We start from the raw sequence: 23,963 nt of genomic DNA on the forward strand, positions 1-23,963 counted from the left end.
GAGACCGAACATTGTGAGCGTTCCTTTTGCAATGAACCTCTTTAAAACAAATACAGGGGAAGTTTTAAGATGCGAAAAATTTTAATAAATTTTTCAAAACCACAGGGAAAACACTCAAAAACGACCTTCCTACAATTGAGAGACCGAACATTGTGAGCGTTTCGTTTTCAATGAACCTCTTTAAAACAAATACAGAGGAAGTTTTAAGATGCGAAAAAATTTAATAAATTTTTCAAAACCATAGGGAAAACACTCAAAAACGACCTTCCTACAATTGAGAGACCGAACCTTGTGAGCGTTCCTTTTTCAATGAACCTCTTTAAAACAAATACAGAGGAAGTTTTAAGATGCGAAAAAATTTAATAAATTTTTCAAAACCATAGGGAAAACACTCAAAAACGACCTTCCTACAAATGAGAGACCGAACATTGTGAGCGTTCCTTTTTCAATGAACCTCTTTAAAACAAATACAGAGGAAGTTTTAAAAATAGGAAACAGCTTAGATAATAAATATTCTTCAGGTGACGATTACATTAGTAATATAATAGTAAAAAAATTGTCTGAAGTTGTGGCTCCTTTTTTAGCGTTCATAACCAACCTTTTATTTTCGAAAAGTTTGTTTCCCAGAAATCTTTGCAATGCGAAGGTTTTTCCTTTGCATAAGGAAGGATCGAGAACAGATGAAAATAATTACCGACCTATATCTCTTTTAATTGTTTGCAGTAAAATCGTAAAATCTATGAACGAGCAATGTACAACCGTGCATATTCTCACCTTGAAAAATTCTCCCTGTTCTATCCTTATTAATATGGTTTTCGTAGTAAACATAGTACAATTGATGCACTGGCAGAATTATAAAAATTATTTATATTAATGATCTTCGTTTGTGTTGTAGGTCGGCAGAAGTACTTTTTTTGCAAAGGATACAAGTTTAACAGCTATGGAATGCCATGTCAAAATGCTAAGTCTGACCAAGATGTTTTAAATCAATGGTTAACAGCAAATCAGTTAGTAACCAATATATCTAAACAGTGCAAATGAACGTTAAATCAAGTGCTTCCAATTATGATTTCAATTTGTATTAATTTCAAATAATAGTCAAACCCGCATGCAAGTATTGCAAACTCTCATTTGTCAGTCACATAGATTTCTTTAAACTGAGACTTGGAAAACAACGTGGTTTAATGTCAAAACTAAGACATTTTGTACCAAGGGGCCAACTACTGGACTACTACCGCAGTTATGTAGTCCCTATTCTTCAGAATAGCCTTTTGATTTACGGGTTGTGTAGTTTTTCTGTTTAAACCCAATTTTCGTAATACAAAAGAACATTTTAAATTTTTTTTTTCGGAAAACGGCAAGATCAGTGTGAAAATATTTTCCAGAAAAATATAATGCTGACAGTTTATGAGTACCATATCTAGAAGCTTTTGAGTTTCGTTCTAAAATCTGTAAACAAAATGCACTGTTTGTCTTTTTTAACGAAATGTTTAGTTTTCAAAATTCTCAAAAAGTAACGAGGAGATCTTGTGTAAGATTACTTGTGGAATCTTTTTGCAAACGTGAAAATTAAAGATTCTCGATACGTTATAGAGGATGAAAATTGTACATTAATTTAAAAACCTGAGACTCACTTCCTGTTGAAATTGAAAATGGTTATTTTGATGAAATATCAAGATTTAACCACAAATTCAAAGATTCTTTTTAAAATCAAGATTTTGCTTTGGTTAAAAAAATTATGAATTTTATAAAAAATAAAAAGTTCGGATCTATTGGTTAAACGCTGCTAGGCAATCCCCGGCAAGTCAGATTTTTTGTGGGAAAAAATGACTGTCCAAAACCTTCTAGTTTTTGAGATATCGCATTTTTCAGAACTTTTTTGAAATTTTCTCATTAAATCTGAAAAAAAAAGAAAAAAATTTCTTTTGAAAATGATTATTGTACAAACTAAACGCTTAAATATGGAAAAGGTGCATGTAGTTTTTTGGAATCCTTTAGATCCTGTTACAATTACTCGAAGCTTTTCGAAAATAAAAATAAATAAATGCGTTTGTTCAGTAAACAGGTTCTTCACTCTGTTTCTAATTCATTAATACTGACTGATGTAGCATTATAGATCTGACAAAACTTGAAACTGGCTCTGCTGGCTTTTGGAAGTATGTTTGCTTGATGAAAATAAAAACTTTTTGGAAAAGACACGTTTTTGTTCAATAATATTTTCAAATCTGTTCTTTGAAAAATTTTATGACTTTTTAACGCAGACGCTTGGTGGATCCCGTTGTCTGTCCTCTCCAAATCTCAATATCTGATGCTATATAACCTTACTGAACAATTATTGGAGAAATAACTTCTTTCTTTCTTTGGCCATTGGGTAGAAGTAGTAAAAATTTTGTCAGCTCAAATGGATGGCTTTCCTTAATCGTTTTAGTTGCTTCAAGCCGAACAGCCTTAAAAAGTACTACCAATTTACTTGACAAAAAAACTAATGAAAATTTGATACTGCAGACTGCTTTATACTTGAGCAGAAAATTTGTTAAATTACTTTCATCTGCGTCAAAGTGTTTGGGACTTGGTATATCGGAGCAAAAAACAAATTTCAATAAAGCCGATGTCTTTAATCCCAGTTTTGTGCTGAAAAAGTATCAATAGCACAGGTTTAAATGAATATTTTTGACGCCCTGCATCGAAATCTCCTTTATTCATCATCTGCAGAACCTTATTCGCGGAGAGTCGTATTTTACCAGGGTTGGACGCACTTTGGACAAAAAAGACGCTTTTTATTGCGCAGGGTTTAAAATTATCTCGGAGGTCCCGCAACATCTGATAACTGTCATACCACAACCGAGCCAACAAGTGTATCGGACACTAAAATTGGCATGAAGTTTTTAAAACTTATGCCCGCTCATTTTTCCACGCTCTGTAACAAAGGCTAAGAAACCTTTAATCCATATTTAAAAAAATAGCAAAAACCTCTGCTGTTGAGACATTTCCGACCAACTAGCTTTCAAGTCCTCATAGATATATTTACTGTTTCGGCATGGTATAATTGCTGTTTGGTCGTACCTTTGTGTACCTGGGACACCCATCCAGCACAACTGTTCTCTCCTGATGACTTCTCGTCTCCCCTGAATTCACCTCGTCTCTCCTACTCGTGCACCGGGGTGACTTGCACTGTGGGAACTTGTTGTACAGTTCCCTCTCCCCTCCTGAAGTGAGTGCCCAGCACGGTTCCTTGCCCCCGTCCGCGAAGCCACTGCTGGGGTCGAACTGGCCCATTGAAGACATGTTGTGTTTGAGCAGAATAGCCAAACTGGTGCTGCCACATTTCCCACCGCCTAGACACACACACGCACAATTGAGCTACTCTTCGAGTTTCGTGCACGTAGTTCAATTGGCATAAAATTTGGTATGTTGGTTACTTATACACAATTTCCACAGTTTTTCTTTTTATACAGCTTTTTAAATCTGATTGTAAAACCGTAAAATTTATATTTACTAACCATACTGGGCGAGATTGAAAACGCAACAGCAAAATTTTAATGTGGCAAAAAAAAACTTTTCAAGTTTAGCTTTTTAAAATTTGAAAAATCTATATGCTTTCTCTGGTAGATAGCAACAGATATCGACAAATTACCTAGAATTTAAGTTTTGTAAAAAACGAATTGGGCAAAAATAAAGAAGAAAAACACCTACGTTTTACCTGATTCAATTCATGGAACTAAAATTAGTACCTTGTTTCGTTCACAGTTCTGGAAAAACATCGCCCATGGAAGGCCGATAAACAAAATAAAATTGAAAGACAAGCCATGAACAGAACGTCTGTGAAGTTGACAACATGTACATACTAGATTCTAACGCAGATACGAGGATAAAATTTGGTTATAAGTTTTTCTAGCCACCTTCATTCCAAAACTATAAATGAATACAAATATGTTTACTCAGAGTGAACATGTTGCCAAAACATGTGAAGTCAGTATTAGGTTCAATAAAACAGATTAAAATTATTTAATTTAACGTATCTGATTGGCTAGTCTAAGCCTAGATGAAAATTACATGAAGGCAAACTCAGAAAAAAAATGAAGAAGATACTTTTTTAAATGAGTTGGAAAATTCAGCACGCTTAAGTACAAAAAATTTCGTTTTAAACATAAGCCTGTGAAAAACTCAATGTTAAGTTCAAAAAACTGTCTTTTAAATATTCTTTGCTGACCTATAACTTTTGTAATTTTTTTGTAATTTATTTGGACTAAAAGTGAATCTTTAGCTGACTTCACTCTCTCTTTTCTCTTTGTCTCTGTCTCTAGTAACATATGTTCATGCTTAGTAAATTTTTGAAATGCCATTATCGATTTAGAATCAGGGATGCTCAAAAAGCATACTTGCATTTTTCTAGCCTAATAGAATATGTATCTGTTGCCAATTCCACAAAATTATGACCATACCTTTTTTGGGTCAAAACTGGGTTCTCCTACTTTGTTTTAAGGATAATTTTGTTTCAAGCTCACATGAAAAGTAAAAAAAAAGAAAAGAGTTAAGTGTAAACTTCTTGCCGAAATGTGATCAAATTTTCTTCAAAAGCGTGAGTCTGAAAGATTTCACTAGTTCTTCAACCGTTTATTTTCACGAAAGATTCATCGAGTTCTTACTGATGCTTTTTCAATGTCGCCCAGTATAATAGGGGAGGGTAGAAGAGCCATATAACCAATATTTCCTGGTGAAAAAAGAATGAAACTACACTAAAGGACAAAAATAAACGCAAATTTGGGTTTTTGCCATCTAAAGGCATAAAAGCGCAGTTTCTTAAAAACTTACAAAAAGTGTACATCAACTGACTGCAAATGATCTGAACTACCCTCTCTGAAAAGAACAATTTTTGATTTGATGCTTTTACCAGTTCATTCTGGGTCTGAAAAAGCCAGTTTTTACCAATTATTGTAATAGGTTTTTCCAACGGTGTGAAATTATTCGAAACTACAGTTGAGGAAAGTTGTCATACCGAACAATGCAATTTTGTCATTTAAAATGTTTCGCTTCGCATGATCAACTTTAATAATCCGTTTAAACGGAAAAACATTCACTTCTATAAGAAACCTATTACAAATGGTACAAACTGGCACGTTCAGACCGTGAAAAATCTGGTAAAACTTGTGACTCAGAGAAGGCAGTTCAGATCATTTGAAGTCGGTCGATATAAACTATTTGATAAAACTCTATCAAAATCTGGTCTAAAAGAATTGGTCTAAAATTACGCATTTTAGAGAGCAAAAACTTGAATTTGATTTTACCTTTATCCACTAGTGTAAAGGTTAAATTCAACGTGGTATTCAAGGTCCAAAGTCAAGGTATATATGCATAAAACGTTCAAATTAAATTTTTACATCGCTATTTGTTTTCGCGCGTTCAAAACGTTTTTAGAAATTTTTTGTTGAACAAATCAGCTGTTCTGAGCTCATATTTAAAAAAAATTGTTGTATCTTTTTTAAATTACGTCTAAAATGACATAACTACCAAATGGCTCACAACTTTAAAACTCTCAAATGGAAAACATGTAGATTCCCGAGTAAATAGCACAGAGAAACCGTGGAAGAACGTTTTTTGCAGGCGAAAAAACAATGAGGCGTGAAAATTGATTAAAAACTCCAAAATATCGACCTCAAATTTATCACACTTATTTTGTTCTTGCGAATTTGTTTTTCATTTGAGAAATATTTCATTTAGAAAGTTGCTTCTTTTAAGTGTCACGTATTTGAAAATGGTGATTTTGCAATATCGAGGGAAGACGGATAAAAACCAATAACTTGATTAAAAACCTGAAAATTTTATTAAAAATTTTGGTTGAGACCTTATTTTTTTCGGGAAAGGCGGGATTTAAGATAACGGTGTTCCTCAATTTAATCAAATAAATGAGAAGAATTTGATTATCATACATCTGTTAAAAATGCAAGCCCGGTGTGTCAGGAAGAAATAGAAGCCTTGAAACATTCAGGGCGATATTAAAAACACAACATCTGAGGTCATCTTTCAAAAACAATATGAACAATAAGGCATTCAAGTACTATTTTTATTTGGCTCAAAAAAGTTTTTCGTTTTGGAAATGGTGATTTCTAGAGCGTTTTCTCTGCAGTAAGTAGTCTCTCGTCTAAAGAGATTGCGAATATATTTGGCAATTACTGCAAGTTCATCAAAAAAATCAAGAAAAACCATGATTTTTTTCTGTTGAGAGAGGTTTTTGTAAACTTGTTAAGTTTCTTTTGCGAGAATGTTTTTGTTCTGCATGATATTGATAAGTGCACGATATTTTTTTAATTCTGCATGTAAAATCAATTTGTCATGGCTACAAATGAAACTAATTACCACCACAGTTCAGGAAAGCCACGTTTCGTTTCGATAACCAGAAAGAAGACCCAATTACTAGTCTGTAACTAGAAATCTATAGCTGCAATTAGACTTTGATAGCTCCTCCACCAGCAGATTTGGGGGGGATGCCCCCTCAGGGATTCTACCCCTGCCAACCCAAAGGGTCCCCATTTTTACTATTTTGAGCTCTAAATTTTAGACTGACAGACCCTAATGTTTAAAAAAAGCACCTTTGGCACCATATATATACTAATTTTGATTTTTTGCGCGATTTTTTGGTCAACATTTTCCAAAAAGTGCCTAAACCGCCTTTTTTGGGCCTGATTTTTCAAAATTTCGCCTGCAGTGAAAATTTGGTCAAAATAGGGTCTTTATAATGATTTGTGAGCGCTCGGAAAATCAATTTGGTCGACTTAAAAAAAGGTGGATAAAATTTCACTTTTTTTTTGAAAATCCGCCCATCTCGAGAAAATCCAGGATCCGCCCCTGGATAGCTCTAACTGGACGTTTAAAATATAATTGTAACCCAGATAAAATTCACTAAATATACTTTTTTCAGCCTTTCGCAAAATTTTTACGTTCCTTTTAGCCATAGTACACAATTGTGAAATTACTCAATTAAGAACAGTTGTTCAAAGAAAAAGCAGAATCAGAATGCAAAAATGGATTAAAAAATTAAGAGTTAGCCATCAAAATAACTTGCAGTTATCAAATGGAGAAGAGGATGGTGTGGCAGTTTCTGAAAACCCAGCCCTAGAGTATTTCCTTGACACAGGGCCTGATAGAACCAGATAATATGGCTTCAAAAATTATATTATCAAGCCAATACTCTCATGACAACAGTCTTTCTAATTGATTTTGATTCGCCAAACTCATTGGCAGAACGCCCGACAAGTACAAGAAAGTACTGCTCCAAGACCAGGACAACGTTACGGTCCAAGACTTATGCTCCAAAATTCACAGAATAATTCAAAATGACTGAACCGATAATGACCAGAAGATAAATTGCACAAGCAGAGTAATTCAAAATTTCGCCAGCAATTGCAGTTTAAAAAACGAAACAAACTTTTTTGTAAATGCATCATCTGATTGTTACACGGAAAGCAATCGAAACTTGGATTCACAGTCAAGAGAATTGCGAACTTTGCAAACAAAAAGAACTATTGAGCTTCGATGCTGAAGCGCATTTTTTTATACTAGAGTTAGCCATCAAAATTAGAGTTAAAGTTGCTGGCGATGCTGAAGCGCATTTTTTCTTTCCCTCAAAATTACATAGGAATCAGGAAAGAAAAACAATTCCACACATAAACTCTTCGCAGTTTGGGTTCACCAAAAATCGCTCACCAGTTTTACAAATGCTCTGCTATCTAGACAATGTCTATCGCAATATCTCCAACACTGACGTAACAATCGAAGCCGTTTATTTGGACTTTGCGAAAGCATTTGACAAAATAAATCACACTGTGCTTCTGAGAAAACTGAAGATTCTGGGTATCCAAGGAAAGTTACTCAAAGTTCTGCGCAGTTATCTTGATCAACGTAAACAGTTTGTCCAAATTGGAGATGCAAGGTCCGAACTTCTTGATGTAACCAGCGGGGTTCCCCAAGGTTCACTTCTTGGACCATTACTATTCATCATCTATGTAGCTGACTTGCCTCTCAATCTAGTTTCTGAGACATTCATGTTTGCTGATGACACAAAGATATTGTCAATACATCAGAAGATCCTAAATTCCAGGTTGCAGGAGAATCTGTCCTCTCTAGAAGAGTGGTGTAGATCAAACTACATGAGCTTCAATGTCGGCAAATGTTCAATTGTTACCTTTTCTAGAACAGAGCCAACCGATCTGGCTCTTTATGGCAAACCGTTAGCTCATTCAAGTTTGGAAAAAGATCTTGGCCTCTTGGTAAGCGACAAGCTGAAGTGGAAAGACCACATAACTGGTGCCTGCAGCAAGTCAAATAGAGTATTAAACTTAATCAAAAGAAATGTTGGCCACCGAGTGAGCACAAAGCATAGAAAGGACCTTTACAAATCAATGGTGATACCAATTCTACTGTACGGATCCACTGCTTGGAGTCCATCGAAAGGTGATCTGCGCCTGATTGAACGCGTCCAAAGACGCGCCACCTACTGGATGCTTAAATATTGTGATGACAATTACTGCGACAGATTGAAAAAACTCAACCTTCTTCCACTATCTCTAAATATTCAAGTGTATGATATTCTTGCTTTCCTCAAACTTATCGGTGCTAACTCCACATTTCCTGGTATGATTACACAAGAAGAAGTGAAAACATAGAGCACCGCACACGAGCTCATACTCACAGCCTATTTGAACTTCCTGTCATCACAAAAGAAATTCAACGACAGAATTTCTGGTATCGTGCCCCACGCCTCTATAATCTTCTCCACCGACATATCAACCTCGATGGGAGCAACGTCAAACCGCGTGTTATCAAGTTTTTCTGGGACTACTATCACCGCCACTATAACGAACTAGACTCGTGCTCCTGGACTTTTGGCTGCCTGTGTAGCAACTGCCGTTTCCCGCATTCCATAGACTTTTCTTAATATGTTTACGGGCTCACGCCCTTCAACTTTTGTTGTAAAGCTTCAATAATAATAATAATAATATATTTGAGTCAATAGAAGCCCATTTTTTAAAAATAAGTGTGCTAAGTTTTAACAAGCAAAAACCGTCCAAAATATCACTGCGTCCACGACTGAAGAGGAAAATAAAACTTCTGGATTTTTGTATTAATTTTCATCTTACTTTCATTATTATTTTATGAATCTTTTGTACTGGTTCTTCAACAATCTCGTTTGACAGCAGTTATCAAAATACACTGAAGCACTCATGTCGTTCTTGATTCCTCAAAAGTATGCATGCGTGATGAAAAAAACAAAACTTTCTTTTTTCAAACAAAATCTGATTTGCATAAAAGAAAACTGCGGTATTAAAGAAAAACGGCGCGCATTGATTGCCATTTGGATCGTACTACCGGACTAAGATAAGTGATGACAAGCGGCAACTGGTACTCCAAACCTAAAAATGGAGACCCAGCTATTGAAGCATATATACTTAACTGACGGTACTAAAAACGCTACCAAATTTAAGTAATGGCCCCTGCAAAACTTGATGCGCTAATATCAAACCGGAAAAACCAATTCCTGTGCAACAACAAAAAATAGGCTAATTTTTTGATGTGGCTTCTTTTTGTCTAAAATTACCGTTGAAAGACAAACCAGTTTATTTAGGCTCTGAAAACGCCAATTTTTACCATCAGCAATTATTTTGCCATCGGATCGGAGTGAACTCTTCCTCTAATAAAAACGGAGTAAAAGCAGTAGTTCCTGCTACGAGAAACATTTTCAGCGACAAACAAAAAAGAATTGAGTGCAAATAAACCAGCCGAAGTATAAACTAACCAAAAACGCGCAGAGTATATGAACAAACCGAAAAGTTACGTCATTTGAATGAAATATGCATAATTTTCATTACTGTTACATAATTGTTACATAAATATTATACAAGACTGCTCGTATCAGGGCAAAGCCCTGAATGTTCCGACTGCTTTTATGGTCTATGAAGCAGTAATAACTTGAAAAAACTTTGTGTAAAAAAATAAATTGTAATTTTTTTTTTAATTTGAGATTTTTTGTGAAAATTATCCCCCCACACGCCATATAAAGTACAAAGTGATAAATTTCGCTTCTAGTAACGAATCAATTATGGCAAATAACTTCCTTCAGCCAATTTGGAACAATTTCTAAGACGGATTAAATCTCCGCTTACGCTTTAATAGCGCGAAATATATCGCGCGTTAATTGTCCCAAATTGGCCGAATTGCCAATCTTTAAACCCCCATAACTTTACAAAAAATGATCACAGGTAAAATAACTTTTCAAATTTAAGCTCAGGGCAACAATACGTTTTGAATGATATTAAAAAAATCCGTCAAAAATGTTTAGTTAAAAAGTCGAAATTTGTCTGAAGAAAAAAAAACCCACCCCGAGCACAAATATTCCGTTACTTTCGTATCGAAAGTCGGAACAATAACAGTTACGTATTTTTGGCTGGTTTTTATGGTAGCTGGTTTATACTTTGGCTGGTTTATATACCACTAAAGAATTTTTATATATGAAATTTACCAAACACGTACAATTTCACAATTCGGATGTTAAAATTTTTATTACTCGCAAAACAAACTGGTAAGTGAATAAAAATCAAAGTTCGCTATTTTCATAGAGGTTCGCACCGACCATTTGCCTAGGATTCATGTAAAAATTTTGAGCAAATTCCAATTAATTGTTCTTCATTTAAAAACAAAAAACAAGCATTTCAGAATAAACACCCGAAAAGGCATTTAATTTTTCCACGAAAATATCTGCAAATATTTTCCTAAGGGCGTGAATTATTTCTCAAATAAGTGATGCAAAAACTTTTTATGCAACATGAAAAATCCTCAGCCAGAAAGTTGATTTTTGAGTGAGAAAACTCTTAATATCGAGTTTTTGTTTTACAATTTCACGCAATAGAGAAAACTTGGAGCAGATGATGAAAACGGGCAGTTTGAAGCCAAATTTTGATACTTTTAGATGTTGGTTCAGTCAGATTATTTCTCCTGGTCGATGTAACAATTTTCTTTGAAACAGAGCAATTTTTGTATAGTTAAAAAACTTTTACACATTCCCAGTCTTAATTTAGCTTGAATATTAAACATTTTAAACCATTTTTTTCGATACTGGGAGAGCTTTTTGAAACTTTTTGGTATTTCACGCGCTTCCTTAAGAATTAACCCATAAATTTGTGGAAAATTTTTGACCTAGGTCGCAGTTACTTCAGAACAAAAAAATGGTCAGAAAAAGTAAACTGTTGACTGACCTAAAAAATAGACTGTTCTGCAGCAGCTGTTGGTCCAGGCGACCTCGCTTTGTTTGCAGCTCACTTCCTCCCTTTCTGTCATTCCCCTCCCCCACCCACTGTTACTGTTAGGATTGTGTCCTAGCGGGTAGAACACAGGTGGGGCTAGGGGCAGACTGGTTGCATCCGAGGGGGAGGCACTGCGAGTATGCCCTCGTCTGTTGGTATTCGTGCGGCTACTACACTCAGCAGCCAGTGAACCTGAAATTGTAATTAATTTACACAGATTCGAAGCTGGACTTCTCAAGCACATGCGAGAAAACGGCAAAAGATAGTCCTGAAAGGGTTCATAAAAGAAAAGGAAAGAAAAAGTAAAGCTCCTCTTTTCCTACCCCAAACCCCTCCCCCAATTCGCATCAGCATCAGTTTCATGTTGTAGCGATTGTTTTCACAAGGTTAATTATGACGAGTAAATATGTTTGGCATGGCTTAATTAGTACGCATGTCAATTTTCATAACCATCGGATGATGCGAACAATAATTCAACTTGTAAAAATTCGCAGGTGGGGGAAGGAAAGAGAGCCGAAGGTAAAACTAATAAAAACTCTGATAACGAACCACCGATCTCAAGATTAAGAAACTCACGTCCGAGCATCTGAGCCATCTTGAAAAATATCTAACACAAGCAACCAATTAACCAGATGCAAATATATAATGATAATGCGAATGCAACAAAAGTGAGCCAGAAATAATGATTGGGTTTTCAAAAAATGAATTCATAATATGGCACTGCTCTTCTTACTACCTATGTAATAAAGAATTTATTGGACAAAAAAGAAGTTTTTGCAAAAAAAATTGTTTCGAATTTCGGGTCCCAGATGGGTAAATAAAGTTTTGATTGAATACAACAATCATTTGATTTAGCTACGATATTTGGTTTACCACATTGGAGGGCAAAACTACAATAATAATTGCATTCCAAAAAATTGAAAGATTTTGCTTCTGTTTCTGTTTTAAGTTCTCTAGTTGCGTTACTCTTTTTTCGTTATAGTTAAGCGAAATTGTCGCAAATTTAATTTTTAACGCAATTGTCGCAAATATGGATTTTACCCGAATTATCACAAAAAACCAGTGAAGAAAATTTAAAACAAACTTTAGATTTTTACCTTTTCTATGTGTAATTTTCAAGAAGTATTTTGGTAAGACTTTAGCTCGCATTTGAACAAACATTTTAATCAGCCCAAAGATATTATTTAACTTACCATTAAAAAATATCAAACTTTGATTGAAAGAATTGCCAGTTTAATTGGAGTCTGAAAAAATCAATTTTAACCACCTGCAGTAAAGTTCCCAACTGCCATGATATTGCAGGAAAAAAACGAAATCGGGAACATTTTCTTATGAAAAACTCAATTTTCTCGAAGAGCTGATTTCACATTGAATAAAAAACTTTTCTACTTTCATGTACTCGAGATATAGCTCAAGTGCTTTCGAAAAATTTACAGCAGACATGGAAAACTGGCGTTTTTGATACTTGGACCAAAATGGTAAGTCCGGGAATCAAGTGTTGAGATTTTCATAGAGAGTAGATTCGATCATTCGCTCTTAATCGGCGAAAAAGTGCTCAAAAACCTAAAAACTTATATGAGTTCAATTGTGCCTTCGTGTCTTTTAGCAAAATATGGACTCTCAGCCAAACTTTTTCAATTTTGATCAGAATTTCGGAATCTGGGTGATTCAAAAAATATGACCGAGTTTTTGTCCCCTAAAGTAAAATGAGTAATGATCGATAGACCACAAAGCATGAATCTGTTTCCAATATAACAATTGTGCCTCGGTATCAAAGCGCTTGTTCGAAAATTCAGTCAACCAAAGTGGTTCGTTCTGAGATTATAGTTCAAACTTGATTGTTTCAGCACATAAGTGACCAACTTTTAGAAATGGAGTATTTGAAAATTTTTTCAAACTTTGTCACTTGCAGTGGTGAGCATTTTTTTCTCCAAATTCTACATCCATAGCAAACTCGTAAAATTAATAGCTATTCAGATCCATTTCAAATAAACTTTCTGCAATTGTTATAATAAAATAGCATAAAGCAGACAACTTTTGCAGTTATAAGCATCTATCAGGATATCGAAAAAAAAACTTGAAAAACTACCTAATTAATCATATAAAAGCCCCAAATCCTTTTTCTCGTAGCTACAATTACATCAATCAAGGTCGTTGACAAGTATATGCAAAAAATAAACTTTGACATACCTTTTGAGCAAATCAAAATGAACCTTACTTGATTTTGCAGTATTTGGACTGTAAGCGTTGTTCATTTCGGGGAACTCTTCCAGAAATCGTCTCAGCATTTCATCGTTGAGGGCTTTTAATCGCTGATAGTCAAAAGCCTTCACTGAAGCACCTGTTTTGACTGCCGAACCGGGATCCCGAATGCCGAAGTTGGGCCGCGGATGTCGTTTTTTGCCCACACTAGGGTGACCGTTAATTTGTGAAAATGCAAAAACCAAGGTGTAAATGGCAACTGCTAGAAGAACAATGAATTTGATTATGCGTCGCTTTGTTATCATCTTGATCCCCTCGTAATTGAAAGCTGGACTGGTCCTAAAATTCAAAATGGTTTCTTTTTTTTTCGATTTTTGGAGTATCATCTTAAAACAGAGGGAGAAAAACTAGACCAAAAACAGATTTAAATCAAAATATAGAAAAAATGGCATAAAAAAGGAACGTATTCAATAGAAATAAGTTCAAATTGATACGAACTATCAAAAGAAAACCGGAACACTTGATTTTACAAAACAAACAAATTGTCATTTTTACTTTGATTAAAAACAAATACTTTGATAGCTGAATAAGGTCGAATATTGCCATTTTGCAACAGAAGCAAGAGAAAAATTAATTTTAGCGCTGTAGAAGCAACCTGGTGTTTTTTGGCACTTGTTGGATATAAAAGTACTTGGAGTACATCAGATAAAAGAGTCACTGAAGTTGGTGTGAAGATCAATTTGAACTAAATTACAATTTCGTCCAACAAATCAAATTAATTAAGGAAAAGAAAATCTTATCGAGATTTCCTCTCCTCTCTCTCATAACTTCAACAGTAGATTAATGCACTTAAACAAGATAATGCTTCCTGAAGAAATACCTGCTGGAATTACAACTTTATTGTCAATGCAATTTTCCCCCCAAACTGTTTCAAGGTAGATCGCTCATTTGATGATCCCCTTTCGCGACAATCTCGAAAAGATTAAAAACTCTTATTTGTAGCAAACACTTCAAAAGTTTTGTTTTACTAAATATTGGGTACTTAACACATATAACAATATGTCCCCCGAGTATTTGGATACTTTTTGGCTTTGTAGTTTTGAAGTTTTGTGTAACATCGCTAGCAAGATAGGGAATAGAACATCTGGTCTACAAGCTATATATGTTCTATTCCCATCTAAATACATGAGAGAAATACTTGATTTGGGAAAATTAAATTCTTTTTTTCTCTAAACTCTTAACTTTTGTAAAAAAAAAAACATAAATTTGACGAAAAAGTTTAAATGCTGAAGTTATAACCACACGTAACGTCGAGTGGAAAGTAATATATTTTCATCTCGTAACAAGTTCGGAATAATTGTTGCCTCAATTCAACTGAAATGATTTAATTGACCGCACACGCTACACGTTAATACAAAACTTGCGCGCATTAATTATCGTTTAGTGGCAATTTTCAAAACCTTAAACTATACGAAAAATGGTCACAGGTAAACTTTTTCTTTGAAATTTTGAACTCAAAATTTAACAAGACTGCTCGTATCAGGGCGAAGCCCTGAATGTTCCGACTGCCTTTTAAGGTTTATGGAGCAATAATAACATGAAAAAGTTAATGTAATAAAATAAAATGAAAAAAAAAATTCTAAAATTTGAAATTTTTTAGGAAATCATCCCCCCACACGCCATATAGAGTACAAAAGAATAGATTTCGCTCATTGTAACAAATCAACTATGGCAAACAAGCTTCTTTCAACCAATTTGGAACGACTTCTAAGACGGATTAAATCTCCGCTTACGCGTTCATAGCGCGAAATATATCGCGCTTTAATTGTCCCAAATTGGTCAAAATGGCCAAAATGGCAATCTTTAAACCTTCATAACTTTACGAAAAATGATCACAGGTGAATTATCTTTTCAAATTTGAGCTCAGGACAACAATAGCTTTCGAATGATATATTCCGTCAAAAATGGCTAGTTAAAATGTCGAAATTTGTCTGAAGAAAAAAAAACCCACCCCGAGCACAAATATTCCGTTACTTTTGTATCGAAAGTCGGAACAATAACTTTCAGAAGTATATTATTAAACTTCGTCGAAACGGTTAACTAAAAATTCGAAATTGTTATTCAGAAACATCACAAATATCAATTGTTTACTTCTTTTGAAAATCGAAATAATAAAGCTAAATGAGGTTGTTTCGAGCTTCTTTTTCAAGGCAACGAGGGATTACATTGGGTACAGATTTAAAGAAACGTCAAAAAACAGATTTTTCGTCGATCAAGATTAGTTATGCCATGAGCCTGATTGTAAGCATCCCCGAAAAAAACTATGAAAACCCAATGATCTTCAATATAAATGATTTATTATTAAATTCCATAAGAAACAAGAGTAGCCGGCTGCTGTGCAAGAAGCAGTGAAAAATCCCACCACACAATCATGAAAAGCTTAAAAAACAATATCCTGTTTTATTTTCAAGTTGTGTCGTTTTCTGTTCCTGATGACAAGAGAGGATTTATGCGAAAGCCTGGAAATACGGCTGGTGCAATAATTATTATAAATTAGTCAGATTGGACACCAGCTGTCTTCAAAAAAAAAAACGGAAAAACTATTAAAAATGATTTGAAAAAAATTTCAAACTTCTAATTTTTAAGAAGGCGCTAGAAAAACCTTAGAAAACTCTGCAGTAAAACTAAACTTGCCCGGCTTAAGCAAAATTTGCACTCTTATATTATAATAAGCTTGCTCGACTGTGGTTTTGCTCGAAATTGGACTGAAAAACATAAAATTCAAACCAATTTTCCTTGACACTAAAAAAGCTTCAATCTGATATAACACTTGAGCCACTTCGATGATTATTTGTGGGACCTGCTTGTGTAAAACAACAAAAAACTAACATACAACAAAAATACAAACTGCCTCTCCAATTTCGGTGGTCGAAACAACAACTTACATGCATCCAAAAACAAAGATCCTAATTCAAATTTTCGGCAAAAGAAAAATTTAGACAAAACTTGCTTGCTGCGCAGCAAAATAGAAAAAATTCCGGCTAGGGACAAAAAATTCCAAGCCAAGAAAAACTAAGAAATTGAAAAATGGAAGTAAAAAACTGACAAACTACAAGATCTTTTTTCACCGGAAATTTCACCAAAACGCTTCTGCAGTTATCTTTTTGTATTCCAAGAATAGGTTCTGCAGTCACTTATTACAACCAATAAAATCATATTTTAATTCAGTGCCCCTCCCTATTTGAAGCAAAACCGCATTAGGTTGAGTTTATATTTTTAAAATAGATTTGATTTGCATTTTTAACACAAAATTTCTGTCAAAATTACAAAAACCTGATAGTTTATTATATATAGTTTTGTGATACTTTTGTGAACAAATGCACATTGCTGGATCTAATAGGCGGAAAACCTGAAAATTATTACTTATATATAACGACCATTCTGCATTTACATTTGGTGACCGATCTGCATCGGATTTTTGAACTTGAAATTTTTGTTTACTATCATGAAGCTGACTTCAAAAGCTAGGTTTGAAAAAAGTTTCCCGATATATTTTTTACAGCTGCTATTTCTTCATACTCAGACCTTGTATCGAAAAACTCAATCCTGTGGTTATACAAAGTGTATCAAAAACCTCAAAAAAATTGCCAAAATGTTCAATTTGAAATTTTACCTTCAGACGGCATAGCAAATTGCTTTAAAAATTATAATTCAATTCCATTTGTCAGTAAATTAAGTTTTTAATACCCAAAGAAAAAACAAGATTTTATACAAAAAAAATATGAAAAAAAGTTATAGTTTTTGATTATTGGATCGAAATATGGAATGCCTACAGCCGACAATATTTGCATACTACAAATACTTGCAACAGTTGGTATTCATCGTGGTCACAATAAATGTGAGTCCAGTGCAAATTTCCCTGCGGGTTGTCATCTAAGTAAATTCAAAATTTCACGAAAAGTGCACAAGTCGTGTTGCGAAAACATCAGAAAAGAACTCAAACCAGAGGTTGTCAAATGTTATAAGCTTGGAAAACTATTAAAAATCAAAAATACCAACAGAAGAGGCTTACAGAAGGAAAATAGCTTTTTATTATCTAAATCGACAAAAAAGTGATACTGATGTTGAACAGAAATAACAACCTGCCCCCCCCCCCCCCCCCCCCCCAACCTGTAATGGTTTGAGCCAAACACTGATCGCCACCAGGGGTTCTGGAAAAACAATTGGGATATAAAAAGTCAATTACTGCAAATTTATGCCAATTAATTAAATCGGTCATCCACGTTTGTCAATTATCAATTAATTGCAATTAATTTCTTATGGTTCATGGCTTTAGCAACGTGTTTTCGACCGAAAGCAAAACTGATCGATCGCGTTCAGAAATAGTTTCAACTCGAGCAGGGCCAGATCTAGGATTTTCGAAAATTCTATCAATTTTTTTCTTAGGTTGACTAAATTGATTTTACGAGCTCTCTGAAAGCTCTAAAAAGACCCTGTTTTGGTCAAATTTTCTGCGCCACAGACAAAATTTAAAAAAAAAGGCCGAAAAAGGCGTTTTTAGACACCATTTTGGAAAATGTTGACCCAAAAAATCGCGTTTTTAGGGCCCTTCAACTAAAAAGCAATTTAGGGCCCTTCAACTAAAAAGCTATTTAGGGCCCTTCAACTAAAAAGCAATTTAGGACCCTTCAACTAAAAATGCATATTTCAAAAATGTACAAAGGGAGACCCTTTGTGTCGGCAGGGGGTCGAATTTATGAGGAGGGGCGTCCCCCTAAATCCGCTACTGATATCGAGATTCTTCGGCAGAAGGCTATATTTTAAGTCTAAAACCGGCTTTGTTGAAAAATGTTTGGGCCTTATCAAATGTTTGTCTCACATATCGTACATCATCATAAAGGCTGTCAGTTTATCTCAAATTTAAAAAAAATACCAAAATATTTCAAACTAAAATTTGTTTGTCATTAGTCAGTTATTGGAAAAAAGTGGGAGTAATTTAGTTGCCTCCAATTAATTGGTCACCAAGTGACATTTTTCAAGCCCTGATTGCCACGTAAAAAGTGACCAACCCACCCCGACCTTCAATGGTTTAACCCGACCGAACGCTGATCGCCGCGTAAATAGTGAAAATGCCCACCCAGACCTGTACCGGCTCGAACAAAAACTGACTGCCGCATTGAGAGCAGGGCATTTTCTATCTGCTTTTTGTAATATTGCCGCATGTTACGTTTAAGATTTGGTCCAATGATAAACGATTATGTTTGCGTTGGTTTGTTTTTGTTCTGATCGTTTGAAAAATGGGGAGGAACTGTGTATTCGGGTGTGTTTTAGTTTTTTCTTTTTTTGTTTTCCGAGCAAAATCAGCTACCACAAATAATCATCGGAGTGACGTTAGTGATATATCATATTAAAGCCCTTTCAGTCGTGATTCGATCGAAGTTATCAAAATTTCCGAAAAAGGATTCCCAGTGTCAAGAAAAACTGGTTTGAAATTTTTGATTTTTCTTATCTCGATTCTGATTGGGTAATGTACTATTTGTCTACTTTATGGCCTGCCTAGCCTTCTTTTTACTATGTTACCTATTAAATGGTAGTAACGTGAAAAACTCAAAGCTATTAGTGTTCGTCCAGCATTTCAAAGAAATAATGTTTAAATGTTTTCTCGCTTTTTTGATATCTGGACCGATTAGAGAGGATAATTGAATTTGAAGCAGTTTTCCAATAACTTCCGATGCAGAGCTTAAGGAGAAAAATTGGCTAAAATAAAGCCACAAAAACTAAAAGTTATAAAGTAAATTGTTAACAGAATAATATTTGATAACGATGCTTTAATTTATTAGCGCAAAAAAATTGCAACACCGGGGAGATTTGTTTTTACTAGGCATAAAATTCACACATGTTTAACCGTTTAAATTATTTCTTCATATGGTAGACTTGTTACTGGGTACGACAGGTGGAAAACAGTTATAAAGAGATAGGTATTGCTTTACCGTTGGGCCCGTTTTACGAACTGAAATTTTGATGTGACAACACTGAAGTCAAAAACAATTTCTGCTAAAAACAATTTGTGCTATATTTTACTCCGAAATTGGAAACCAGCAAAATGCAATAAAAGCTCACCAAAATTTGCGGCAGGGAAAACTCTCCTAAATGCTTAAGACCGACCAAAGTTTGTTGAATGGTCATTATTTAGAAAAGTTTTTTTTTCTGCGATCCGTTTTTAATAACGTGCTACAATGAAAATAAAAACGACACAACGCCAAAAAAACTTACCAACCGGTGTTTAAAAACTCGCTGTGGCGTTCAATTAAATTTGGATTTAAAACTGCACATCCAGTGTGTAAATTATGTGAGGTTAACTTTTAAACCAACAAATGGAACGGAAATAATCTGGAAAGTTAATGGTGCATGAATGTGAACAGGAACAGTGGATTTAAAAGTTGGGACAGGTTTTTATAATTCCCCCTGTCGGTTCCGTTTCAATGATAGTTGATTTGTTTTGAATGGCTATCAGTCCAGCACCACATGAGAAATTTAACCCAATGACTTTTATTATATTTTACCCTGCTTTTTGTTTCAATCGCACGCCTTCATTTTCGCGAAAAGCGACACTCTTCAAACGTATTGAAAAATGGTGTCAAGCGGAACAAACAAAAGGTATATCAAAGCTCTAGGGGTGGGTGAATATCTTTTGAGAAAAGGTCCGAATAGTAGAAAAGGTCCAACTAACCAAAATCCAGGTTTTCCTTCTGTTAAGCGGACAAAACGTTAACTGAGCTAATATGCTTCAAATTTTTTGGTGTGCGGCCAGTGAGTAGACAATCGCATAAGCAGACAGGTCAGTAAGCAGACACATAAAATATAAGATTAGGCTTTGAAAAATAAAGATGTTTAAAAATGTCCAGGTATAAAACCCGGTTTTGGTTTTTATTTTGAAAAAATAGGATAACATATAGAATTTGAAAGTTTGTCTGCTTACTGACCGGTCTGCTTACACGGTTGTCTACTTACTGCTACGTAACCAAATTTCAATTCTTAATTAATTTCAACCAATCAGACAAAATCAAGGGTGTCCGGCAAAAGTTTTGGGTAGAGCAGAGTTTTTAGCAGAAGAGGGACACTGGACATCAAGCGGACGGGACTTCAGGCCGAATTGCAAAAAACTAGGGACTTCAGGTCTAAAAAATACGCACATTTTAAAACATTTGGAAAAACAAAGTTTCTGCCTGAAGTCCTTTCGGCCTGAAGTCGCTCTGAAAACTCCGTCTAAATATTGAACTGTGATTGGCTAAAATAACTTTCTGTCGTTTGGTCTTACTGCCCTTAAAGATCCTCCAGAGGTGAGAATTGAGAGTACCTGTACAAAGGCAGAATTAATCTGCGGAAGGGTATAACATTTTTTAAATTCTTTGGGCTAATTTCGACCCTTATTTCCCGTTCTTCTCTGTTTAACTTTCACCTTTATCCCCCTTTTTTCTTCAGTTCATAAGAATAAGTCCCCTGGGACATGATTAAAAGTAGACAGAAAGACAAAAAGAAGACAGTGGCGAAAATTTGTCTTTGAGAAGACAGAAATAAATGATAAATATACCATGTCAACACTTAGTAGCGCTAAAAAGAGCCAACGGTGGAGATCAAGCAAGCAAAATTGAAGAGCAGTGTTGCACAATGGAACTTCATTGAAAGCTGATTGTCTCAGTGTCTTTTTTCCTGTTATATCCCCCCCCCCTAAATGAATATATTTTGCAGCTCATATTTCGGAAACGGAAAAATGAAATGAACGCTTTTTTTACCCTGTTAATGCAGCTGATGTACATACACAGCATTGAATTAACTCGGAAAAATGCAAAATTGAGAATTAAGCAAGAATTCATAAGCAAGATTTCATATTAGTTAAGTTTTTGATAATGAAACGGCAAAAATGAGAAAAGAGTCCTTTTGACGCAAAATTAGAAAAAATTATTTCGTTTTGGCAGGCTCAATATCAATACAGAGAGGCGAAGCTGAGCTTCGCACCACTTGCGATACAATAATTAAAGGATGAAAGCACTATGACGCTCAAAAATTAGCAAACAGAACTTCGAATGATATTACCAATGAAGTAGGAAGTGGAAAACGAAAAAGTATTTTTTGTACCTTTCGTGTTTAAATTAAAAAAAAATTTCAAAGGTTCTACTGGGGTTAACTTTGGGCATTCAAAAACTGGTGCCAGAGTCTCATCAAAGTCAGAAACAATACCGGACGTTTTAACAAAAATTGCTAAATAAGCCGACAGAATTGAATCCGACAGCCAAAAAGCTGAAACTTGCATGGGTCCACGATAGCTACATAAGTAGAGTATGCAAAATGGAGAACAGAACGTGGAAACTAAACCGACAGAGCTTAAGCCGACAATCATGGCAAAAAATTGGCAGCAGAAAAAAATATCGAAGTGCTTCGAATTATGCAAAAAATGGTTTGAGTTCTTGATATAGCATTAACCAGTAGTAGTAGCTGGTACCCAGTAGTGAACTTTGATTTTTCGTAAAACTGAACATGTCAGCTGCATAGCAGCAGCATCATAATAAATTCAACGGATTTTTAAAAATATTTGTTAACCCGAAAAAAAGCTATATTCCGACTTGATAATTCTTGCTAATCGCAAGCGTGAAAATCAAACGCAAAAACAATAAATTGAAAAAGACTTCAAAGAGTTGTTTTTGTCATTAAAAAGTGCAACAAAACCCAAAACATCCAAAAAACTATTTGTATATCCGTACCATTAAAAACTACACAAGGAGTTTTTCTGAAAGATAGACAGAAGCCGAATATTCAACAAGTTCGTTTCAGCGGAATTAAGCCGACAAGAATAAGCAGACAAGCAATAATCTAAATTAGCCAACAATTTTCAGTTTGCAAAAAGAAACAGGTCTCAAGCATGGGTTGTAGAGTAATTTGGAAGAAAGCTGAACCTCCAAAAATTGTCAGACTACAGGAACTAAGCCGGCAAAAGTAAACAGACGGTTGACAGTCAGAAAAAGCACAAAAAATCTAATTAACAGAAAACAGGTCGGGTTTCTTAACTAAAAACACAAACTTATTGTAGTTATGGTAATTAATGAAAACCAGGTCAAACTACAAAATTTTGCAGTCTGAAGCAGTTGTGTTGCGTTCTACGCAGGATGCGCCGGATGGTTGACTTAATTTGAGTTTATAACTACCAAGCGGTAACAAAGCCAAAAATACCTAATTAGAAACCCTTCAAAACGAAAAAAACTCTACCTAATATAAAAATTTTTGATTCACACGCACAGAAAATGTTCATTCAATCCTCCAACGACGCAAATGAAGGTCACTAATTTGATATAAAAATTGAAACCGAAATAAAAAACAAAGTTAAAAAAAGACGAAATTTTAACAAATCGATTTGGTAAATTTACAACCCTTGTAAAAACCAAATTTAAATTCGACCGAATTTTTAAAATGCTTAAACACCAAAAACAATATCAATGAAAATTGTTTACAACAAAAATAAACGAGTCTTAGATGTGGCAACTATCTTAGATGTGGCTTGTTTTTGACCGACAAACATAAGCAGACAAATTTTAGGCCAACAATTTTATTTGAAACAAAACATTTCTGTTTGAAAAAAAAACAGGCATTGATCAGATTCGAACCCAGGACCTTTGACGTCCCACGATTATTCGTTACCTCCAGGACTTGAGTCCATTCTGATTTTATCGTGTATTTATTTATAATATCGATCTTTTTTTCAAGCAAACTTGTTCAGTTTTGTTTTTCCTCATTTAAACTGCGAGCGGAGGAGACGGAGTGTCAAGAGTCAAGAGAAGATAGTCTGTCATCAAAAAGTTACAAAATATCGCAAAGCGTCTCCTTTTTTTTGGAATAAAATGCAAACGCTGTTCGTAGTACTGCAATTTTGTCTATGTCCCGGGGAATAATTTCCTCCAAAAAAACAAAGTTACTTATTCGACTATTCCTTGCGGAGTTTTGATTGAACAGTTTTGACGATCCAACTCTGTCAATATTTCTGGGCTGACGATGAAACGATGAAACGATGAAGAGAATTTTGACATCAGTTTCAATTATTAAAGTTTCCTCTAATAGGTGATCGAGCGTTTCGTGTGGATCAAACCCCCCTCGTAGTTTCCACATCACCCAATCAGCTTACGAACAAGTATTTCAGACCCTTATTCTCTTTTTCTAGCGACCAGTTCCTCAGTGCTGAGAGGGCAGACAGTTGAGCATGAAATAATAAAAAAAGATTCGCCTTCTTTCCAACAGAAGAAGTACGGTTTGATCCTTTCTAGCCTAAAGTATCTCTCTCTTCTTTGAATGTTTCTTCCAAGTTCTCGCAAAAAATTTTCTTAAGGTAAGATTTCAGGATTAATTTGATGATATCTTTGCATGAATCTTTTTTTTTCGCTTTTTTGCTTCTGCGCCTAAAAAGCCAAATAAGCGTGATTT

General features: G+C 34.8%; 1 protein-coding gene across 1 annotated transcript in view; it reads right to left on the reverse strand.

The window, feature by feature from the left end:
- LOC134842854 (uncharacterized) overlaps positions 1–20,237 on the reverse strand; it is a 29,450-nt gene extending 9,213 nt beyond the window's left edge. Inside the window, exons 1-4 of the mRNA XM_063859355.1 lie at positions 20,227–20,237; positions 13,513–13,835; positions 11,247–11,486; positions 3,064–3,335 (exon numbers count right to left, since the gene is read on the reverse strand). Coding sequence (XP_063715425.1) covers positions 3,064–3,335; positions 11,247–11,486; positions 13,513–13,801 — 801 coding nt within the window. The 5' untranslated portion in view covers positions 13,802–13,835; positions 20,227–20,237. The remainder of the gene's footprint in view (positions 1–3,063; positions 3,336–11,246; positions 11,487–13,512; positions 13,836–20,226) is intronic.
- Between the last annotated feature and the right edge of the window lie 3,726 nt (positions 20,238–23,963).

Source organism: Symsagittifera roscoffensis, chromosome 3, assembly GCF_963678635.1.
Source record: "Symsagittifera roscoffensis chromosome 3, txSymRosc1.1, whole genome shotgun sequence".
Taxonomy (NCBI): Eukaryota; Metazoa; Xenacoelomorpha; order Acoela; family Convolutidae; genus Symsagittifera; species Symsagittifera roscoffensis.